General features: G+C 39.3%; 1 protein-coding gene across 2 annotated transcripts in view; it reads right to left on the minus strand.

The window, feature by feature from the left end:
• AUH (AU RNA binding methylglutaconyl-CoA hydratase) overlaps positions 1–25,632 on the minus strand; it is a 125,247-nt gene that overhangs the window by 50,846 nt on the left and 48,769 nt on the right. For both annotated transcript variants that reach the window (XM_074165760.1, XM_074165761.1), the window contains 2 exons: positions 22,797–22,889; positions 21,812–21,868 (listed from right to left, as the gene is read on the minus strand). In XM_074165760.1, coding sequence (XP_074021861.1) covers positions 21,812–21,868; positions 22,797–22,889 — 150 coding nt within the window. The remainder of the gene's footprint in view (positions 1–21,811; positions 21,869–22,796; positions 22,890–25,632) is intronic.

Genomic DNA, 25,632 nt, shown 5'->3' on the forward strand with positions numbered 1-25,632 from the left:
GCTGCCACGTGGAGTCCTACAAGACAAGTTGCAGAAGCTGCTGAAGGACAAGGTGAACCAATTTGCGGAGCTGAAAGCCATTCACCTGGCTTTACACATTGTCAAATGAGAAAAATGGCCAGTACTTTATACCAATTCATGGATGGTGGCAAATGATCTGTGTGGGTGGTTACGGCAGTGGAAGCAGAGCAATTGGCAGCGCAGAGGCAAACCTATCTGGGCTGCTGAATTGTGGCAAGATATTGCTGCCCAGGTAGAGAATCTGGCTGTGAAAGTACATCACATAGATGCCCATGTATCCAAGAACTGGGCCACTGAAGAACATCAGAACAACCAGCAGGTGGATCGTGCTGCTAAGATTGAAGTGGCTGAGGTGGATCTGGACTGGCAGCATAAGGGTGAATTATTCATAGCTCAATGGGGCCATGACTCCTCAGGCCATCAAGGAAGAGACGCTACATATAGATGGGCTCATGACCAAGGGGTGGATTTGACCATGGACACTATTGCACACGTCATCTATGAATGTGAGACATAGGCTGCAATCTAGCAAGCCAAGCTGTTAAAGCCTCTTTGGTATGGAGGACGATGGCTGAAATACAAATATGGAGAGGACTGGCAGATCCATTATATCACACTCCCACAAACCCATCAAGGCAAGCGCCATGTGCTCACAATGGTGGAAGCTACCACTGGATGGCTGGAAACATACCCTCTGCCCCATGCCACTGCCTGGAACACCATCCTGGGCCTTGAAAAGCAAGTCCTGTGGCGACCTGGCACCCCAGAGAGAATTGAGTCGGACAACGGGACTCATTTCCGAAACAGCCTCATTGACACCTGGGCCAAAGAGCATGGTATTGAATGGGTCTATCACATCCCTTATCATGCACCAGCCTCTGGGAGGATAGAACAATACAATGGACTATTAAAAACTGCACTGAGAGCAATGGGTGGTGGGACTTTAAAACATTGGGATACACATTTAGCAAAGGCCACCTGGCTAGTTAACACCAGGGGATCTACCAACCGAGCTGTCCCTGCCCAATCAAAACTTCTACTACTGTAGAAGGGGATAAACTCCCCGTAGTGCACATGAAGAATATGTTAGGGAAGACAGTCTGGGTTAGTCCTGCCTCAGGCAAAGGCAAACCCATCCATGGGACTGATTTTGCTCAAGGACCGGGGTGCCCTTGGTGGGTCATGCAGAAGGATGGGGAAGTTTGATGTGTACCTCACGGGGACCTGATTTTGGGTGAGAATAGCCAGTGAATGAAACTGTATGATGTTAATTGCTAAATGACCCTGCCACTGTACATCTCATTTCTATAATTGCTATTGGTTGTACTACAGTAAGAATCACCCAAACTAATGGCAAATGGACTCTGATGGAAAACCGAGTAGAGTACAGCAGTGAAGGGATCAGAACTGACCTCAGCAGCTGGCATCCAGCAACTTCATTGAGATCGACATCTTCAAGCCATGGACCATGGGCATGAGCTGCACCGGATACATCAGCTGCAAGCCCCAGAAATACAGCATGCGACAGTCGAGCCCCACACACACCATTTTGCATGCCCTGAGAGACTGTTCTAACAGATAGAACCCAAAGTCATGGATTAAATGAACTCAACAGACATTTTAGAGTGATGGCCCATAGACTAAGTACACTATATCTATATGGATATATATATACATATATATATATATGGCAGGGCATTTAATTGGAAACTAAGATCTGGGCATGGCATAGATTGTATGGACTAAGAGGTGAATAATGTCCTGTCCTATCCAGTATATAATGTCCTATCCAGTGGGGATCGGGTCTGGCAGGGACACAGGTATCCCATGCCATGTGAGCCATGCCCAGTCTATAGCCGGGCGCTGGTCGGGGGGAGGGGGCAGGAAGTCGCTGCTTGGGAGCGGGCTGGGGCATCCAGGGTCAGGTCAGTGAGCAGTGGTATCATAATCCTGTTTGTACGTTCCTGTCAGTGTTAGTGTTGTTGTCTTCTTGTTCCCTTTGCTGGTCTGTTAAACTGCCTTTGTCCCAACCCTCGAGTTTTGCCTTTTTCTTCTGATTCTCCCCTCATGGCTGGGGGTGGTGATAGAGTGACAGAGCAGCTGTGTGGTTCTTTTTTGCCGTCTGAGGCTAAACCATGAGACATACTGACAATAGTCAATTCTCTATCAGCTTTTTTCTTTGGACTCATTTTAAAAAAATTTGTGTAAAATGAAGACTGAACTGGAAAGCATAGTTCATACTCAAAAAATGAGAATAAAAATGTGAACATTGATTCTGATGACTTATAAAAGAGTTGCTCTAATCTTTTATGTGAGCTTTTATATATCAAAATTCAACGGAAATTATTGGCAAAGCCCACATAACTTACACTTACTAAAATTGATTTCTGAGGTGCACGTTTTTCCCTCAGATTTTCTTTGCCATGTTTATGATGGCTACGTACAAAGCTATGTTGTACCTCTGTACATTTCAGCCACATTGCAGTGTTTCAGATTGTTAGGACAGTCTGTGAAGTTTTGGTATTGCCTACACAAAGGGGCACATAATCATTTGCTATATTTGTTCACATTTGTTTCATCTGCATGAGTTTGTTACCAGCACAAATTTGATACATATAATTGTAAACTGGCTGTCCCTTCTAAGTAAAAAATAAAAAAATTCTGGTTCCAAACAAAAAAAACAAAAACACCCCCAAAAAAACACCAAACCCAAAACCAAAAAAAAGCAGACAGCAGTAAGAACATAAAACCAGCAACCTGTACTTTGCTCTTACATTCTGTACTTTACAAAAAAATTGCCCTTAAAACCTTCTGTGCTTGAAGCCTCGTAACACTGACATTATGCATGGAATTCAACTTACTACACCTAAGTATCAAAAGCATTTTGGACAACATGGTGTATCCACAACTCCTGCAATGATAGCGAGAACACAGAAGCAACCAACTATGCTTATAAGTATCTCAAGGGTGGGTTGAAGGAGGAGGGAGCCAGACTCTTTTCAGTGGTTCCCAGTGGCAGGACGAGGGGCAATGGGCACAAGCTGGAACACAGGAGGTTCCACTCAAATACGAGAAGAAACTTCTTTACGGTGAGGGTGACAGAGCCCTGGAACAGGCTGCCCAGGGAGGTTGTGGAGTCCCCTTCTTTGGAGATTTTCAAGACCCGCCTCAGGATGCAGTCCTGAGTAACATGCTCTAACATGCTCTGGGCAATCCTGCTTCGGCAGGGGAGTTGGACTAGATGATCTTTATGGTCCCTTCCAACTCTAAAAATTCAGTGAAAATTCAGTGAAAATTCAGTGAAACCAGAGCCTCAGCCAGACACTCCAAGGTTCAGGACACCATGTTTAGGGAATGGAATCCCACATGCTGTCTTCTGCTTCCACGAACAGCCTTCTAGGAACTGTCTGAAGAGAAAGGTTTGTCTGGCTTCAAGATACGACAAGTCAGAAAGGTTCGTGTCCTTGTTGCTACTGTGTGCCTCTGTTTTAACAATTAAGACAAATACCTAGTGCCTGGAAGTCTGAATTCAGAATTGTCCTACCCATTTACAGGGTACACAGACAGAAGCCAGAATTTAAGCTTGCCTATGTTTGAATCCAGATGTGGTAGTACTTGTAAGGCTCTTTCAGAAGAGGGTGGTAGAAAATGTACAAAAAAAATCAGCTTTCTAATTAAAGCAGCTACTCTTCACTGATCTTTCCTAAGAGGACAACAACTTTTCCCATGTTTATTGCTATGCTGAGGCTTCCACAAGAAAAATGGTGGGGAAGTCTGTACTGTAAGATGAATTTACCATGAAAACTTTTCATCTGACTCAGCTAATATCCACCTAGCACCGCACTCACTCACACATGCTAGAAGAAGTGACTTGACAGATGTTTTAATTTTTCCTTTTGTTTAACAGATGTGAATTCACTGAAATTTTAGCTGTATTTGAGATTAAGGCATCTCCGAATGGCTTGATGATTTTGGAGGTGACACTTAAAAATAAAGTCCTGCAGCGTACATGAAAATTCCACACATAAAATGTTCAAAGCTATGAACACTTTCAAGATTTTTAATTGGTTATCATTCGCCTACTTGCTACAAGACCTACCTCTATTCCAGCTCTGCTGGGAGAATTATCACCTTCTGACCCTTTACAAGAAAACAGAGAGCCAACAGACGTATTTTCCAAAGAACTGTCCCAAGCAAAAACAGAGGGGAAAAGTCACTTAGTGACAGAAGAGGAAAACTGCCCTTAGCTTATATTCTTGGTATCTGCAAACCTTTGGCAAAACTGTCACAGAAATTCATTTGAAACAGTCAATAAAGCAGATGTTAAGCTCAACAAAATGAAAAAACCTGCCACAGTAATGCCAAAAAACAGTAAACCACAGAATACTGAAATTTTCAAAAACAACATTCATATTGCAGAGTCTTCAGGAAGGATAGGCAAGGGAGACAAGGAGGGGGTGATGCCCTCTATGTCAATGACCAGCTGGAGTGCATGAAGCTCTGCCTGGGGATAGATGAGGAGCCAACTGAGAGCCTTGGGTCAAGATCAAAGGGAGGGCAGGGATAGGTGATGTTACAGTGGGCGTCTGCTACAGGCCACCCAATCAGGAAGATCCAGCAGATGAGGCGCTCTATAGACAGATAGGAGCAGCCTGACGTTCACAAGCCCTGGTCCTCACTGGGTGACTTCAAGCACCCTAATATTTGTTGGAGGGACAACACAGCAAGACATAAGCAATCCAGGAGATTCCCAGAACGCAAGGATGGTAACTTCCTTCTCCACGTGACACAGGAGCCAGTGGGGAGAGGTGCTATGCTGGACCTTGTTTTCACCAACAAGGAGGGGCGGGTGGGGAACGTGAAGCTCAAGGGCAGCCTTGGCTGCAGTGACCACAAAATGGTGGAGTTCAAGATCCTTTGGGCAGCGAGGAAGGCACATGGAAAGCTCCCTATAGCTCACTATCCTAGACTTCAGGAGAGCAGACCTTGGCCTATTCAGGGATCTGCTTGGTAGAGTACCATGGGATAAAGCCTCAGAGGGAAGAGGGGACCAAGAAAGCTGATTAATATTCAAGGATCACCTCCTCCCAGCTCAGGAGCAGTGCATCCCAACAAAGAGGAAGTCAGGCAAAAAAGCCAGGAGGCCTGCATGGATGAATAAGTAGCTCCCAGACAAACACAAAAAGGAAGCCTACAAAGGGTGGAACCAAGGACTGACAGACTGGGAGGAATACGAAGATAAAAGGAAGACTGAGAAAAATATGGCCCGTCTCTAGAAGGAAACAAGAGACCCAGGCAGTCGCGATATGGAGAAGCCTGAGGTGCTCAATGAGTTTTTTGCCTCAGTCTTCACCGGTAAGTGCTCTAGCCACATCACCCAAGTCACAGAAGGCAGAGGCAGGGACTAGGAGAATGAAGAACCACACACTGGTGGGAGAGAAGACCAGGTGTGAGACCATCTGAGGAACCTGAAGGTGCACAAATCCATGGGACCCCATGAGGTACATCCACAGGTCCTGAGGGAACTGGCAGGTGATGTGGCTAAGCCACTATCCATCATATTTGAGAAGTTGCAGTAGACTGGTGAAGTTCCGGCTGACTGGAAAATGGGAGATATAATGTAATATAATGTATATATCCTTTATGAAGGAAAAAAAGGAAGACATGGGGAACTACAAGCTGGTCAGTCTCACCTCTGTGGCCAGCAAGATCATGGAGCAGATCCTCCTGGAATCTCTGCTAAGGCACATGGAAAATAAAGAGGTGACTCATGACAGCCAACATAGCTGCACTAAAGGTAAATTGTGTTGACAAATTTGTTGTCCTTCTGCAACAGATACAACGTTGGTGGATAAGGGAGGAGCAACTGACAACATCTACCTGGACCTGTGCAAAGCATTTGACACTGTCCCACATGACATTCTTGTCTCTAAATTGGAGAGACATGGATTTGACGGATGGACCGCTTGGTGGGTAAGGAACTGGCTGGATGGTCGCAATCAAAGAGTTATGGTCAGTGGCTCAATGTCCGAGTGGAGACCAGGAAGTGGAAGTTCCTTAAGGGTTGTTATCGGGATCAGCACAGTCTAACATCTTTGTTGGGAATGAGTACACCCTCAGCAAGTTTGTCGACAGCACCAAGCCGTGTGGAGTGGTTGACACGCTGGAGGGAAGGGATGCCATCCAAAGAGACATAGACAGGCTTGAGAGGTGGGCCCATTCCAACATGCATGAAGTTCAACAAGACCAAGCACAAGGTCCTGCATGTGGGTCATGGCAATCCCAAGCACAAATACAGGTTGGGCAGAGAATGGACTGAGAGGAACCCTGAGGAAAAGGACTTGGGGGTGTTGGTGAATGAAAAGCTCAACATGAGCCGGCTATGTCCCACTGCAGCCCAGAAAGCCAACCACATCCTGGGCTGCATCAAAAGAAGTGCAGCCAGCAGGTCAAGGGAGGTTACTCTGCCCCTCTATTCTGCTCTCGTGAGACCCCACCTCAAATACTGCACCCAACTCTGGAACCCCCAACATGGTCCAAGACGGACATGGATCTGTTGGAGTGAGTCCAGAGGAGGGCCACAAAGATGATCAGAGGCCTGGGGCACCTCTCCTATGAAGACAGGCTGAGAGAGTTTTTCAGCCTGGAGAAGAGAAGGCACTGGGGAAACATTATAGCAGGCCTCCAGGACCTAGAGGGCGCCTACATAAGAGATGGGGAGGGACTCTTTATGAGGGAATGTAGCAATAGGACAAATAGTAATGGTTTTAAACTGAAAGAGGGGAGATTTAGGTTAGGTATTAGGAAGAAATTCTTTACTGTGAGAGTGGTGAGACATTGGAACAGGTTCCTCAGAGAAGCTGTGGATGCTCCTTCCCTGGAAGTGTTGAAGGCCAGGTTGGATGGGACTTTGAGCAACCTTGTCTAGTGGGAGGCATCCCTGCCCAGGGCAGGGGGATTGGATCTAGATGATCTTTAAGGTCGCTTCCAACCCAAACTGTTCTATGATTCTATGACATGACAGTTTAGATTAATAAAGTGCTCTATAGTATGCTTCCTACAATCTAGGTGAACTAGTGATTCAGGTTGAGGGATTTTTCCAAACATGTAATTTTCCATGTTCCAAAGCAACTGTAAGTTTAGAAAGCCACCAAACATTAACACATTTCTTTTTTATGCTGACATAAAAATGGGAACAAAAAAAAACCCGAACCAAAACCCCAACTATCTGAATCTTGATCACACTATGTACTAATAACAGAAAAAGCATAAGAACACTATAAAATATTCAAGGGATTTCCTTATAATTAATTTAGAAATGAATACAACTAAAAAGACTCCAATAGCATGTTTTAAGGAACAGCCACTTGTGTGTTTGAAACACTGAAAGATGTATCAAAATAATTTTGATTCGGTTTGCTTAGCACGATAAACCAAGTACGTATGTTCTGCTTCTGTGCAATTTAGTAGATCAGAATGCTTTTCTACATTGTTCATCCTCAGTTTTCATTTTCTGTTTTATCACATATTAGAAAATGACTCACCAGGAATTTACTTTGTTTTTATTCTCTTTTTTATTGCAAAGACTTCAGGGGACAGTCAGCAGATGTAGCGAAAAGTGAACAGCTTAATAGTAATCACTGTGTCACTTGAAAGTATTTGAAAACAAAGAAGACATCAAAAGATGCAATGGGCCAAGTCATCAAAATTTGCTAGCATGACGTACACTGAACAACTGGATAATATACAAAGTAGCCAGACCTTTTCTTGTTCCATACAAGGGAATCATATAGTTAGCAGTTTGATAAGATAAATATCACTAAACAGAGAAGTGTACAGTGGCTACTGCCCTTTATACAAGTCCATATTAGAAAATATTGGTTTTAGCAAAAGTCAATGAGAAAGCTGCTACTTTCTGTCCTATTTTGTCCTTTTTTGATTAAAAAATGCATTTTCTTATTATATTTTAAAACAAACTGACCAAAAAGCCTTAGAATTGAATTTCATAAATTTTCTTCTAGCACTACAGAGGTGAGAGGTGATACTTCTATGGATATCACAACTTCACCCCAAAATAGTGTTTGGCCCCTCTAAAGAGTTCAGACACTGTATAAACCTGGACTTCTCAAAAATGTTCACTTTCAACCTCCAATTTACCGCTAAAAAGATTTCTAATGGTTTTCCACTCTCAAATACTGGAAAACGTTTAAGCAAGACTCCCAAAAAACCAGATTAGAAACAAATGTAGCCATTCACTTACACTGACTTTCTGAAACAGAAAAGAAAAAATGAAGAAATGAAGAAGGGGCTTATTTTCAACTACCACTGCTCAGCCGTGGAAGTCCAGGCCACAAGTTGTCTTCTGAAACTACAGCTTCAAGAAAAAAAATACTGATGATGAAACCTGAGATCAAAAAATGTTGCAATTCTTTCCATGATTGCAATGGCAGTGATACTAGATCAGCACTGAGCTCTGCTGAAAGTTCCACAAGAAATTTTAGTATCTCTGCCATCACATGAAGTACCCTAACTCAGAAGCTCCTGAACTGTATTAATTTAGACCTCCAAAACACCCAAAACAACCAAACCAAAAACTCCCTTTCTCATTATCAAGCTTTAATCTGTGCCCAAAGATCCGTTTTGTACAAGCCTAGAAAAGCCTGTTCCCATATATACCCGAGAGTGTGGTTTATTACATGCAGTGACGGTGCCTGACACTTTATAATGAGAGCCATTACTGCTATACTTACTGCTTACTGCTATAGCCAAAACTTAATTTTTCTAGACAGTGGATTAAGGGCCAGGATGCTGTGCAGCTTGTACCACGGGGAAGACAAATGAGGAAAAAAAGAAGTGTTCAGATCTAAAGAAAAGTGAAAGGTGCTCAGAGCTAGGATGCAGAACAGGGGAGGGATCCCTTAAGAGTTAGGTTTGCTGCTTCTCTACAGCAGAAACAGCAGCAGCATTGCCAGGAAAAGCCAGCTGTGACACTGTGCAAAAAGAACTGTTTTCTGACCCTTGATCCTTTCTCCCTCAGTGTCAGCAGCAAGCTTGACTCTCCAGGGCTCCGGCACAAACAAAGTAGAAAATGGCTAACAGCTATTTTGCTATCCAGAGAATACATTGCCCTGAGAGACTGCCTGCCATGCCTGTGACAAGACAATTACAATTTTAAGAAAAATACTGGGGGTGAGTGTGAAGTTAGTGAGAATATACCTCTAACACCACTAAATTCAAATTATTAGTTTTCCTTTATTTAACAAGTACAACAGTAATATCATACTATGCTTTTTCAAACAATTATATATCATCTACACATGCTGAATTCCTATAGTTTTTCAAAGGTAAACAGAATTTTTGTCAGATATATTGCAGTATAATGTGGTGTAAAATAACTACTTCAAATCATTTCTCTCTCTCCAGTATTTACTAACTACAAGTATTTTCCTTTTGATTAAGTTGCTGGTTAGTCTTCATGAACAGTTGGATGACTGTTATGACATGATCAAAACCAAAAAATTTTACATTGAACAGAAATCCTGTAAATAATCACCTGGTAGGGTGACCATGACTATTTCCAGACACTTCCTCTGCCTCTGTAAGCCAGTGACAGATTGCAGTTATTAACAGGTCAGTGAATAAATTAATTCCAGGGCACTAGAAATTATGTTCATGAAATGAAAAGTGGCCTTGCTGACATTGCATCTCTATTTCTAGACAGTGTGCTTGAACACCAAATAAATCTCACAACTTGGATGAATGCCAAAAACTAGTGACCTAGTTTCATTAGGGTGGGAAAAGACTAGCAATTGGTCCTATGAGAGTAGATTACCAAAGTAACTTCACACAAAAAACATTCCACAGAGTATTTTCTTTAAATCAGACATTTTCAAATCTAACAGGTCACTGAAAATCCTCCCCCCCCCCCCCAAAATGCCACAGTCTGAGATCCATTAAAGTTTAAAGCTAAAAAGCATTTACATTACTCAAGCTGACACTTCTATAGAACACTCTGATTAAACAAAATAAATATTATCTTCTTTCCATCTCATTATGTTTTTCCATCTCATTCATAATAATTTAACACTGTTTTATATCAAAACAGCTTTTGCATTTTTAGTGAAAAATGTAACACTTCAGGCTTACACAAAGAGTCTTTACTAATAAAAGTAAATCTATTTTTAAATATTCAGCACACAGTAATCTGCTCAGTAATCTTCTTTGATTAAAAATTCCTTGGCATCTCTTCAAAAAACACACTGAGTGTGGATGAGCTCAACAGCTGTTGACATAATTTTTAGGAACTTACATTGTTGTGTCTATACTAGCCCCCATTTATATGCTCCAGCTGGTACTCCAGAGCCCCACTCCCAATTCTTCGTCCCCAGTAACATCTATACTGAGATGAAAACATATTGAAGAGGGGAATCATAATAACAATGCATAGTACAAGATATTTCGTCATCTTCTTTTCATCTTTCCAAAGCCAGTTGCTTCCTGTAAATTGCTTTCCACTCACTAACCAAGTGAAGTGCAGAAGATAAACTGAAATACTGAAATAAGTCAGAAAACTATTCTTGCACAACTAAAAATCCCACAACATTCTTTTAAAAGCCAGACTTGAACATGACATAAGTAAGGCAATGCATTAGTTTCTTCCAGCAATTGCTGCTTACACAAGTCCTTACTAACACATGTCAATGACTAAACTGCAACTCTTCTCTAAGTGCTACACACAGTAAGGATCACTTGCACAATGACTTACATAAAAGGTCTAGAATTTAAAAGACAGAAACATACTGCTCATTTAAACTCCTCAAAATTTTGGGTTTTCTCTTTCCCTCCAGATTCCCTCTGGATTCATTACTACTGAAACAAATCCTAAAGGATGATCATAGGTTTTGCAGTCTTCACTGTAGCAAACACTGATGTCAATGGAAATTTTGACCAAATTATGACATAAAGACTTGTAACTAAGTTTTGGAAGGACATACCCATCATTTAAATTTCAAAAATGCTGTGGGAGTATCAGGGGAAGAAAAAATAAACAGAACAAAAAAACCCATTTTTTAATAGAATCAATAGGGAAGTTTTAGCATATTCTTTCTTTCTGCTCATTTATTAAAAACTTCTTAAGTCCTCAGGTTTGTACCTCTAACTGTCTTGTTTCTCTGTCAGTAACCTCCAGATCAGCGTGTTTCCTTCTTGCACTTTCTGTCTCTGCTTCTTTGCATGATGTCTTTGTACAGATATAAGGTTTCTTGAGGACTCTGTACCAAATATATGTACGCACTGTGGCAGTATTATAGCTACGTTCTGTCAAACTGTAGACTTAAAAAAAATAAAGGGCGGGGGGAGGAGGGAAGGGTGTCACAGAAGCTGAGTCACTTAAAACCTTTTAGAGTGGCTTATGAGTTGTTTGACTCCTACGCACAAATTTGCTTTTCTCGCCTGGGAGAATCTTACAGGTCTTCTACACGTACTCTTTATCTCAGCTTCTGAAGCTAAAAAATACATTTGGTCATCACTTCCAAGGAACTACAGAAAACAACCAAGTGATACTTAACATGATCAGCTACATACGTTAGTGTCCAATGTCTCATTTTCATCATCTTGTATTAAATTGTGTCTATCGCTATGCAGACTAACAAGCTCCTTAACACTACAAGGGATGTTTTCATCACCCTTTTAACACTTCTTACTTAGGGACAAACCAAGAACTAAAATAAGGAGTAATATGTTTCCTGGGATATCAATGGAGAGAGACAGGAGTGCTGCCCAGCAACTGAGACTTCCAAAATTGCCTATATGATATGAACAATCTTCTTCACTCCTTTTATTTTGCTGTCTTCCACTGTCCTGATATGTTTTTCATACACATACTGACAGCTGGAAATTATACATTTCTGCTTGATTCTGCCACTAAGAGATTTTTCCTTCACCACCTCAAGAAATTAGAAAATAAATTCCCAACCTAGATTGACTGGCTCATGCATTTTCATCTTCATTTATCATTGATTCTTTAATAATTTTCTGTACTAGACTCTTTCTTTCACCTGCTTATTTTCTCTGCCTTTCATAACACTCCCTAAGGAGTTCTTTCTCCTTACCACTTGTGTTACCATAGAGATAGCAAGAGTAGAGAATATGTTGTATTAGTTTGCCAAATAGAGCATAAGTGAAGCTACCTTCAGGAAGGAAGGACACTATTGAGACAACACTTAGACAATGAGCTGAAGTAGCAATGAGTTTCCTCAATAGAAGAACATGAAAAGGTAATTAGACAAGAAGGTGGAGAACCTTAAAATTCAGAGCTGCTAACTATAGAAGAAGCTGAGTCTAGAACTTTGAAGGTCAGGACTTTTGTTTTAGCTCCAAGTCCACCAGAAGAGGTAAGACATGTCAACACCTACTGAGTTTAATTTGTCTAATATTAAATTCCAAAATGCAATTTTTTTTATTTAAAAAAAAATAAAACAAAACACTTCAGTAAGACAATTTTTAAAAGAAAATTTTATGCAACTCTGTTTTCCATATCCAGCAAATTTTTATTTTCCTCATGCCCAGAAACATTTGTTATTATTATTTAGTCTTCCTTTTGTTTTTGCATAAGCTTAAAAATAAGGAGCTGAAAGAAAATATTACAGGAACTTTACATGAAAGCGTGCAATTGAAAGTATTTATCATGATTTTGAGCGGACAAGAGGGCTTGAGATAGACATCACAAGCTGGTTTCAGGACATGTTTGGAGATGAAAAGGGTGGTCTTTTGCAAAGTCAAAAAAGGTGTTCTTATACAAAGTACAATAGGCTTCGTAAAACTTTCAAAATTAATTCCAAACTTTGAGCAAGGGGAAAATCATTTCATCAAAGGCATTCATAAACTCTGATGGATCGTTATAAGTGAATACAAAACTCATTTACCTGATAAGTTGCAAGTGTGTACACAGATAATTTTATATTTTAACTGGCTTTGGAAAAATAAGAGTTCTTTACCTAGCAGCATTTTAGATCATTCTTTTCTCCATCTACTTTATTCTCTCCATGTCCTTTTCACTTGAGTACCGTAAGTGAATATATCCTACTTTGCACCTATGCTATGAAAGCTATTGTGAATTCCATTTATATTGTTACAGTCTACCTAAACTGTAGTTTCTATTCAGTGCCATATTAATCTATATATGGTGAGAAAATATAATTGCAAAGGTCAAGTTTGGGTTTCCTTGCTTTTCAAAGCTTCACTCCTTGCTTACCAATGGCACAGAAATAGCCTGAAAAAGATAGAAATGTGATAGTACAACCATGCTCACTGAAATAGTACCCAAATAAGGCTTCAATCTACATGATTTAAGGAGGATGGAAGAAACCAAACCATTTGTTACATTTTTTTCATTTTTCTGTCTTTCATTCAAAAATGAGTAATCCATCAATCTTATAAAACAATTTTCAAACCAATAAAAGCAAATGTACTTATACACCTATAAGAATGAGGAAAACAATTGATAAACATTGCTTAGGTTGTAAGAATGAATTTTAATAAAAACAATACTCAAAAATTGAATATTAATATAAAGAACGTTTTTATACACCCAAGACATGACAAAGGTCTGAAGAACATTCAATCGTTGTTTGTTGCTAAGGTTTAATTTCTCCATACGGATACTAATCTCAGACCTTCTATGCTTTGCTTTCCAAGACCAAGAAAATTAACTTTCTCTCCTCTTACACTTCCTCTAATATTCAACTTGGCTTCTGCAGCTTTCTTTCATCCGTGTTTTATTTCTTCTTTACTCTGCAGCATCACAGGACTAACTTTAACTAGATACAGTATGTTGGGGATGCAGTGCTGCTCCTTATACTGAAATTTCTAAAGCACCTGCTAATTCTGATTTGTAAACAAGAGAGCTCCAAATTTAGGTTAGGAAGAACTACTCTACAATCTCTGCTAGCAGAAACAACTAGAACGTCAGAAATGGTCAATTTCTTACACTGCACTTGACATTTCAAATACTTTCTATACAATTGCAATCACTTCGGACACTGATGATACCCTTGGATACCTCCCTTTTCTGCAAGAAGTATTAGTTGTGTTTATTTATGTGTTTATTTCAAAACCATTAACGTGGTTTTGAAAAGTGTTCTATGGCTGGCATGCAAGGGGAAAAGCACAGATTGTTCTGTGGATCACCCTGCAAAGGTAACTACTGTATGCTTCACGTAGATATAGGGGATAGTTCTGATGACATGAAGTTCTCCTATGATCTTCTCTTCTGCTGTACGTTACCACTACTTGCAAAGTATTCTGTTTATTTAGACAATGCAAATAAAATTTGCAAAACATTAATTTTATGCATGGAGCTTTTGCAATGCTAGTACTGCATGACATTTTGAAGTTTTGCCTCAACATCATCACCATTACAATTGATCATAAAGCTAGGGAGATAATGAGTCATTTGATGAAAATCAGCTTATTTTTATTTAAGGAAAGGAAAATATAAGAACCACAATTCTCCCTAACTTACAGAAGCAGAAACAATTTACCTCCCTCTAGTAACATTCTATATATTGTGTTTAATTACTTTGATAAATGAGTGGATGTTCAAACATCTGTTTTCTTCACTACTAGCAATTTTTTACTTCAGGCCATTTATTTAACACAACGCATAAAACAAACATAAAATATTTAAATGCAAATAAAGCTATCTAGACTTCAGATAATTGAAGAAAAAGTAGATAAGTGTTCTTAGCGTAACTAGTTTAAGGTTTTTACTGTATCAAATCATATTAGGATTGTAAATGCTCATGTTAGACCTCAGTAAAAAACATATGAATTAATACTTTTTCTTAATTGTAAGGGAAGAAGAAGAAGAAAATGCATCTTCTTGGTTGCTTCACAGTAAATAAATTTTTAATAACAATATTGATGAAATGCTGAAGATTTTGATTCAGGAGCTTATTTGAAACTGTATTCTACCAGTATTTAATCTGGGAACTTTACAATATTAAAAATCTGACAAAAGACTGGGATAAGGCACAGGAGAAGTAGGAGAACTCACAAGAGAGTTCATGGATTAAATGAAAAAAGAGAAACCAACTCAAATCTAACTGTTTCACTTTGGGCTTCTTTCCCAATCAGTCAGACACGTTCACAGGACTAAGAGTTGAATTTTGAAAAGGTAAGAGGACGCAATTAGTCTCATGTAAAAAGAAAAAACCTTTTCCATGTAAGAATTAAGGAGATTTTATAGAAAAAGTAAAGGAGAAGACAAGAGTAGGGGAGTGAGGGTAGGAATAAAGATCAAATGGAGAGGTATAGGATTACTCAGGTAAGATGTATGAAGTTACACAAAATAAGCAGTTTTTTCTTTCTAAGTATCTCTGTAATACTGTACTATCAAGTAGCACCTATATGCAGAAAAATTACACTAAATGTGTGAAGTCCTACTTCAGACACTACCACAAATGGTGACAATTTAATTTTTTCAGCATTTGTCAAATGCAAATATTCCTATTACTGTTGAAACTAAAGTATAGAAATCTAAAGAATATGCCAACAATATATTGTAAGGTGTGTCAGATTTAAACTTGAAATGTCTGACATTTTATTTAACCTTTACACTTGGCTGAATTGCACAACTACTGCAGTTAGCAAGATCACATTCTGTTTGAGTTTTTTACACCTGGAAATTCCCTTGACATCTTTCTCATCCAAAGTAGAATATTTTTTTCAGCTTTAAAATAAATCCTGTAACAGAGACCTTCACGTTGCTTTTAAAATCTAACTATGAATCATAGAATTGTCTAGGTTGGAAGGGACCTTTAAGATCATCTAGTCCAACCATCAACCTAACTCTGATAACAAAAACACATCACAAAACCTTGTGTCTAAGCACTATGTTGACCCGTCTTTTGAATACCTCCAGGGATGGTACCTCGACCATTTCTCTGGGCAGCCCATTCCAATGCTTAACAACCCTTTCAGTGTAAAAATTTTCCCCAATATCCAAACCGAACCTCCCCTGGCACAACTTGAAGCCATTTCCTCTTGTTCTGTCACCTGTGACTTGGGAGAAAGACCAACCCCCGCCTCTTTACAGCCTCCTTTCAGGTAGTTGTACAGAGCAATAAGGTCTCCCCTCAGCCTCCTTTTCTCCAGGCTAAACAATCCCAGCTCCCTCAGTCTTTCCTCATAAAACTTATTCTCCAGACCCCTCACCAGCTTCGTTGCCCTTCTCTGGACCCGCTCCAGCACCTCCATGTCTTTTTTGTGGTAATGTCTGTACCCCCCAAAAAAAAACTGTACCCAAAACTGGACACAGCACTCGAGGCGGGGCCTCACCAGTGCCAAGTACAGGGGGACAATCACCTCCGGAGTCCTACTCACCACGCTGTTCCTGACACAGGCCAGGATGCTGGCGGCCTTCTTGGCCACCTGGGCACACTGCTGGCTCATGTTCAGCCAACAGTCGACCAACAGCCCCAGGTCCTTTTCTGCCACACAGCTCTCCAGCCACTCTGCCCCAAGCCTGTAGCGTTGCATGGGGTTGTTGTGACCCAAGTGCAGGACCCGGCACTTGGCCTTGTTGAACCTCATCCCATTGGCCTCAGCCCATAGATCCAGCCTGCCCAGATCCCTCTGCAAAGCCTTTCTACCCTCCAGCAGGTCGACACTCCCACCCAGCTTGGTGTCGTCTGCAAACTGACTGAGGGTGCACTCAATCCCCTCGTCCAGATCGTTGATAAAGATGTTAAACAGAACTGGCCCCAATACCGAGCCGGGGGACACCACTTGTGACCGATCACCAAGTGGACTTAACTCCATTCACCACCACTCTCTGGGCCTGGCCCTCCAGTCAGTTTTTAACCCAGTGGAGAGTACTCCCATCCAAGCCATGGGCAGCCAGTTTCTCCGGGAGGATACTCTGGGAGGCTGTATCAAAGGCCTTGCTAAAGTCCAGGTAAACAACATCCACAGCCTTTCCCTCATCCACCAAGCGGGTCACTTTGTCATAGAAGGAGATCAGGTTTGTCAAGCAGGACCTGCCTCTCATGAACCTGTGCTGGCTGGGCCTGATACTTTAAGAGGTAAGGAAAATACACAATGATTACGTAAATTCAGTTTTCATTCTTACACTCCTTTCTTTCTATGCAAAGAAAACTGGTTTTTCAGTGCGCTCCCGCATCATCTTTTATAATCTTATAATCTACAAGTACTATAACTTCCCCAAATGAATTTTAAAGTTTAGAAAAACAGCTAATACAATACTGTCACAAAGTGGGAAAAGGAGAACACAGAAATGCTGCCATTAAATCTCTCCCTTGCTATATATTTTAAAGACAAAAAAACAGTCCGGCTTGCTACATAACAAAGCTTCAGTTTCACCTTTGGAAAAAAGGATTCAAAGTAACTTTAAGATGCAGAAAGAAGACAACTTATTTACATAGATTTTTAAAAAGATTTAACAGAGATTTTTTGTTTGGTTGGTTGGTTGGTTGGTTTTTTTTTAAGACTTCTTGGTAAAACATGCTTTTAAACTGATGCTGTCAAGGAAAGCATGATCCTAGGAATTATGTGTTGGGTTTTTATTTTACCTTTAAACAGTGGAAGACAGCTCTGTAATGAAGTAGTGGGGTTTTTGGGAGGATCAGGGAAGAACAAAGGCAAAATTCCTTTTGATGACCTGAATGAAGCCTTGCTAATTAAAATGTCTTAATAAACAAACAAACAAAAAGGAGTGACAGCTGTAAGCATGCAGGCCAGTAGCCGCTGTTTTAATCTAGCCAGGTCAAATTATCCACTGACACAAGCGTATTAATTTCAATTAAGTTCCATTTTTTTACTTTGTCTTTTTTTGTGGAAACATAATTGTATATATATAATAATACCTCAGCTTTACAGATGAAACCTTCATGGAAAAAAATTGCATAAAGAAAACCCAAAATATTTTTTATATATACACCTATCTTTCCTACTTCTTATTACCACAGAGTATTTTCCCTTGTCCAATCAATCATACCTCATTCTAGTAACAGAGTAAGAAAGTTTATGTACGTTAAGAATTTTTACTTTAGAAAATAGGAATTGTTATTTTCTCATAACAGTTCTATTACTGAGTGGTATATAAGTAAGGTACTAACAAATAAAAGCACATCTGCCAGCAAGGCATCACCTATCAACTGCAGGCCAAGTATGACATCCACTGTGAAAGTCTAAAAATAAACAATGGCTGGAGATAGCTCTAAAATGTTACAAAGCAGAAAAACAAAGGATAGATACAAATACAAAAAAAGATACAAATGCTCCAAAACACAATTTTTAGCTAAGGAGAAACTTGTCACTGTGAAACTTCCTTTGCAAGTTGAAAAACACCAGAAATCACATTCAATTAATGAAAGAGGTTTCCTTTCTTTTTACTTCAGTCTGGGAAATAACAAAGACAAGGAACATGACTTTTGTGTAAAAAACACTCTTCCTACCTTATGTTGCGTTCTGTACAGACTACAGCGTTACACAAAAAATAAGTTGTTTAAAGAGATTTTTCACTAGAAGATCCCAAAAATGAACTCCTTTTAGCAAGGAACAGCCTTGAGAAAGACTCCAGCTGATAACAAGCATCTCCTTAATGCACAGAGCTAAAAAAGTCTGGTTTCCCATGAAATGCTGTCTCATACGAACTCACTGCTGTCCAGAGAGAAGAGTATTCTGACTGAAACATTTTCCACAGCTAGGATATCCACAACGCCTCCCTCCTGTGCCCATTCTTTCATGCCCAGTAACAGGTTAGTTCGTGCTGAAACTTTTCGCCTGAGGACAATAAAATTCTCCCTTCGTCTGACCACCTACTTCTAAATAAAATTCTAGGGACCATCTTTTTTTGCAACCAATGCCCTGTAGTCGAACTAGACCACAACTGGCCAACAGACCCCAAGTTCATAGGGAAGAAAAGTGAGGAAGAGAGGGGATGAACAAACTGATAGACAATCTGACATCTGTCTGTTGTGGTGACATAAGACTGTTTGTGCAATGAATAGTAATTGGCTCACTTTTTTAGAAAACAAAAATCATTAATATTCATTCTCAGGTAAGTTCCCCAGCATCGTGTTACCAAGCCATCTCCTCTCTGTTACACACTTCCTCTAGTTCTCTGAATCTTGACTTCCCTACTAGCAGTGGGATGTACTGACAAGGAAAAATGGAAAGATTTTCTACTTTCCCTAGCTCACAGTCTGGCACCTAAGGCTTTTTTCATAGTGGAGAGAACTGGATTTAAATTTCCAAAGGCAGAAAAATCAATCTTTCTCCCTCTCAACCTGAGCAGCAGGTCTGTGCACAAAGCTGTTGTATAAAAGGAAGCACTGTGTGTCACCCCACTTAGTCTTGCTCTGCTGTCTGCATGGATGAATTTTCTGAGGGAGACTCATCTGCTACCACAGATAAGGCATTCTCTACAAATACATACTTGGTTGAGACCCTCAGCAGATGCAGAAGAAACTATTCATTTTGGTATATTAACGGGGATTAAACTAGCTGCTGCTTAACCTTATCCTAGAGAACGTTGCAGTATTTCTTTGCATATTCAAAAGCAAAATTTCTCACAGACGGGAAACATATGTTAAAACTGGTTGGTCACTAGACGGCAGCTGACTGCATGTTTTGATGACCCCATTTCAAAATAGGATGGAATAAAACATAACATTCAGGCTGATCTGCCCTGAAACTATATTTTAATACTATTAAATTCTAGTAATCTTCTTCTAACATAGCTTTTTAAGTGTAACTACCTGGGGTTTTATAAAAAGCAAACACAAAATAAAAAAGATTTTCATACAGCCTCAAAACCCCACAGAAATTATCACCCAAGGTAGGATCTTTACATCTATCACATATGCATGGCAGCTGATGGAGCAGAATAAAAATGATAGTAGCTTGCCATGCTGTAGGGACCTACTTCGTAGAAGCAACACATTTTGTCAGCATGTTTCAGAGGTACTAGATGGCAGCAAAAACCTACTGAGGCCTCTTAATGGCTACAGCTCTTTTCAGCTCCACTGCCCAGTGCTGCTTTGGCTCAGAACAACTTGATGTAAACAGTGGGAAAATATTCTGTTAATCCATGAAGCCTGTGGTTCAAGTGGGCTTCTCTACCTAAATGACATACGCAAAATTCCCTCACTCATTCTTCACTTTCTGATGACACAAGGCATGACCAGTTACTATTTGGATGACAGCAGCCAAAAAGGGCTGAAACAATGTCCTTGTTCAACAGGATTCGTTCAAGTACAGGCTGATCAGGCAAAAGTTGTGATAAACTCAAATACACTCAACAAAAATAATCCTCAGAAAGGCCGATAGGAATAGGGAAAAAATTCATCACTGAATATGCCCCCAAATGTTTCAAGTTTAAAAGGCATTGTAACATGGTGAAATCTGCCATATTTTCAGCTGAAGACATATGCTCAAATAATTATTTTAGGATGAGAAAAAGAAAAAGATTTTTCAAACCTCAGGCTTTGAATAGCAATAAAACATTCTGAATGAAACTCGTTATGAGTCAGTCACCAAACATTTTAAGGTGAAATTAGTAGAAGTTAGAAATATCATTAACTGAAGACAAGGAAACATAAGACAGCCTAAGCAAGTTGAATACTGAGAATATATGGAGAATTTGACCTGGATGTATTGAACTGGAGAGTATTTCTCCAAAAGTCTCCTACAGAATTCCTTAGCAGAGGGTGGAATGGGAGGACAACAGGGAAAAAAAATTGCCAACAAAGATAAACAACACCATTTTCTGTCTTTTTCTTCACTAGCACTTATTGTCCAGGCACATTATTTCATGACAACACCACCAGAAGGAAATGTATCCTTAAAATCATCTATATTATTATCTTTATGCAGTGCTAAAAAGAGACTGGTCATCATAACTCAGTTTTCCTTATGTAAAATGTAGCTCTGACCACAGAAAAAAAGAGAGAGGGAGAGAGTATTGGCTGAAATCACAACTCAACAATAACGATAATAATAGAGCATTTGAAATTGCACGCTAATTGTAGGTTAGTGATAGGATGGGATAGTTTCTTACAGAAAGTTCATACCAGTTCATATTGCTCTCTACATGAGCGCAATGGTATCCATTAAAATTGGATACAGTGCTTTCAACATAAGTTTCACCCAATAGAAAGAAAATAGGGGCAAAGAGAGGCTATAAAATTCCCCAGAACTTACCCCCAATTCATGAAAAGCGAGTCCACTGGCCTTCCAAACAGAAAAGAGGTTTATGACCCCAAAACCCCCAAAAAATGTTGGTAAGACAAAAGATCTATTCACAGCTCTGTTTTCAGTTTTTAAACTCTTGACAAGCAATTTACAAGCAGCATTAAAACAGAATTCGAATCCTAAAGTACCAGGTTTTATGTAAGAGTGGATCATTATTTAAATTACCATTTTTGCACACTGATAGTTAACTCCATATTTCTTCCTAGTCTGATCCTTAGTAAATTTATTCATCTTTCAGATCAAGACATCAAATGTCATTTACAGAATCACTCAATACTGACTTAGTTAATGAAGACTTTGATTAAAAGCACAATATACAAGTGCCACTCCCTAAAAATGAGAAATACACTTTTTAATTAATTTTTGGTAAGTAATATGAGTCATAATTTTTAAAACAAGATCCTTTAATAGAAATATAAAAATGAGCAGGAATTCATAAACAACAATCCAAAATCAAATATCAAGAGCATCTGTCATTTAGTTATCTGTGATAACAAAAGCAAAACATTCATACCTGCACCTGGAATGATTGCCAACTTTGTTTCAACTAGGCCCATTTTAGCAGAAGAGGCTAAAACACAGAATGTAAATGAGTTCTTACTATAAACTATAGGAAAAAAACTTTGCAAAATATGAAATAATGACCTACAAGATTGTTCATTTATTACATTTCCTTCATAAAGAACAATCACTTAGAAAAAAAATTATTTATTAATATTTTTAAATAGAATCAACGGATCTGCCTTTAGTAAAAGATGCAACCACTCCCATCAAGGCAAGTTCTGTACCTCACTATTTTTCACATAGCAAATAAGCAATTACAATGAGTAACAGAGACTTATTCCCAAAATTTAACATACTAAAAGAGAAAGAATGTTACTATTTAACATCCTAAAATGAGGTAGAATTCTGTATCTGATTATTATGAATTCTCTAAGGGTAAAACACGTTTATATACCCTAAGTTACTGGCAACTGTTCAGGACCAAGTTTCCATTTACTTTCCAACAAATGGCTTTACAGTTCTGACAGCTGGATAGGTCAAGGCTCCTCTTTTCAAGTGCTGTTGTCACTTTTATAACAGCTTAATTGCTTGTGTAATAGTACCCTTACTAACAATTTTGCTTTTTCCCTGAAACCTGTTTAGATAAAATTAAATCTCTATCTAGAACACTTCAAATACAGAAGAGGAGAATACATTAATTACTAAATAAAATATCAAAACAACTACATAAGCCTTTCAGCAATACCGATAAAATGAAGGTCATAAGAATAAAATAAAACATGTAACAAAACCAATCCAGGTATCAGTGGTAATTTGTCTGAAATTAAACATTAGCAAGTACTTAGACAAGTTTCTGATAGAACTCTTTAAAATAATTGGTTATAAACAACATCAAGTACAAAATGAGTTTTGTAAGATTGTTGCCAAAACAAGGATTAGTCAAGCCATCTGCAAAACTAGTAATCTTATGTTCTATAAACAGAATTCAAACCTACCTGCCACTCTTATATCACAGGCTAACGCAAGTTCTAGGCCACCACCTAATGCAGTTCCATCTATTGCAGCGATAGTAGGTACAGGCAGATTAGCTGAAAAAGAAAGTATAAATTAACACCAGCCTCATAACATCTCCGAAACACCATTTCATTACATTTTGTTCAAAGTACAGTCATGCTATAGGAAAAAAGTTTCATAAAACAAAGTTGGTCTAAAAATTGATTGTTCAGCAACACTGTGGAAAAAATCCCGACCCTCCCGCTAATTGCTATGTGGCTGAATCGATTTGCAAGCCTTTTTCTCTAGCTTCTGCTTATTTTTGACAAAAATCTGAATAGTAAACTCCAAAAACATACATAGCAGAGCTAGGCAAACAATAGAGCAGGAATATAGACAAATACACCAACAGTCCCAGTTGAAATATAGATGTCTTATCATGCGATGCTAGCACAGCTGGAAGCTCTCTGTGTCTTAATACTCCCAGATGTGGTGTGGCCTCCAGTATTGACCCTACTCTGCTGTAAAGCAGCAGCTAACAGCTTAATGGAATGTAGGAAAGTTTTCAGCCTGATAAACAGTTGCACATGCTACCGGTACACATAACAGGCAGCAGGGCTCCAGAGAGGCTTCTGTGACCGTGGCATGGTTTGTATTTAATTTATCATCAGTATTCTGACACAAGGAAGTCATTTAAACATTCAGCTTAAAGTACTACTCCTCACCTCCAACAAGTTTAAGTTCACTTCTGTCTTCACCAGAAACTCTAAGTTTGACAAAAAATGTATTTTTTACTTGAGATATAAACTAATGTATTACAGCTTTAATTACATTTAACATAACATTTACCACAAGCTATCAATAATTTGAAACTATACTCAAATATTGAGTGGTACATTTTTGCTACTAAAGTTTCAAAGACAGTCAAAAGCAATTCATTAGCTGAACACTTGGGTGTACAGCTTGTTGAAACATTAAACCAGCTCTTGACAGCAGTATGTTTCTGCATACATTAAAAAAGTATTTTCTTTGTTTTAAACAATGTTTCAGCTACTTGAATTCAATGACCAGTTCGTTCAGCCTTAGGTGGAAATTGAAAAAAATCTGCTGCCAAAATATAAATGAAAATGAGGTGTGAAAAGGAGGTTGTCTCCTTTCAAAATACAGAAGATTAATATGACTAAAAATTAATTTAATGTATTAATTACAAATAATACTTCCTTTCTTTAGTGAATGAGTTTGTTCTAAATCTAGAAGTTGTGATACCTAGCTTGTGTTTTTTCTTTCTGACAGACACACTTCAGATAACTTCATTATTTAAAAAAAATTCACAATGTTAATGTATAGCAGCATGAATAAATCTGTATACAAACAGGTTGTCTCCCACTGGGTAACAAAACAAAATATCAAATTAAATGAAAGGCTATTTTTAGCTGCAAACTGACATCTGTTTATGATTAACAAATAATTACAGTCCAATTGTCTTTGAGAAAAGAACAAAAATTTACTAACGTTTTTCAAGATTAAAACATGTTTTAATATCAAAGTCCCTTAGCTGCTGGTTTAGATCATGATTAAAAGTGATTATATGAATCAATTCCAATGTCAAAAGAGACTTCTGATTACTGTCTGCAACATCAAGCGCTTGCAGTCACATAAAAGAGTCAAGGTATCCATTGCATTAGCCATCCACCATAGAAGGCATAGGAGAAAGAGGAATACAAGTAAAATCTGTTCTTTCTCTATTTACTTTTTCTTGGTCTATCAGAAGGCAAGAAAAGGATGCAACCCTCATTTCTAGCAGGGCCAGGTTACTGACCAAAACTCAACACCCCATCACCATAACTAATTTGCCACACAGTCTTGCAATCCAAGTTCAAGGCTGATACAGATAGCATTTCTCTAAAAGGAATCTGCCTTTGCCATAGTTAAATGAAAAATACTTTGCCTGAACAGGAAGGCATGATCATTAATACTGTAGTTTCCAGCAGTTACTGCCTGCATGTATGTTCCACTTCTCAAGAGACTAGCTAACAGTATCTGGAGCATTACTTACACAACTTTTGCAGCACTCACAGTACTGTGTGGAGCAGACAACATGCTGGAGGGAAGGGATGCCATCCAAAGAGACATAGACAGGCTTGAGAGGTGGGCCTATTCCAACGTGCATGAAGTTCAACAAGACCAAGCACAAGGTCCTGCATGTGGGTCATGGCAATCCCAAGCACAAATACAGGTTGGGCAGAGAATGGACTGAGAGGAACCCTGAGGAAAAGGACTTGGGGGTGTTGGTGAATGAAAAGCTCAACATGAGCCGGCTATGTCCCACTGCAGCCCAGAAAGCCAACCACATCCTGGGCTGCATCAAAAGAAGTGCAGCCAGCAGGTCAAGGGAGGTTACTCTGCCCCTCTATTCTGCTCTCGTGAGACCCCACCTCAAGTACTGCACCCAACTCTGGAACCCCCAACATGGTCCAAGACGGACATGGATCTGTTGGAGTGAGTCCAGAGGAGGGCCACAAAGATGATCAGAGGCCTGGGGCACCTCTCCTATGAAGACAGGCTGAGAGAGTTTTTCAGCCTGGAGAAGAGAAGGCACTGGGGAGACATTATAGCAGGCCTCCAGGACCTAGAGGGCGCCTACATAAGAGATGGGGAGGGACTCTTTATGAGGGAATGTAGCAATAGGACAAATAGTAATGGTTTTAAACTGAAAGAGGGGAGATTTAGGTTAGGTATTAGGAAGAAATTCTTTACTGTGAGAGTGGTGAGACATTGGAACAGGTTCCTCAGAGAAGCTGTGGATGCTCCTTCCCTGGAAGTGTTGAAGGCCAGGTT

This window comes from Numenius arquata, chromosome Z (genome assembly GCF_964106895.1).
Source record: "Numenius arquata chromosome Z, bNumArq3.hap1.1, whole genome shotgun sequence".
In the NCBI taxonomy this organism is placed as follows: Eukaryota; Metazoa; Chordata; class Aves; order Charadriiformes; family Scolopacidae; genus Numenius; species Numenius arquata.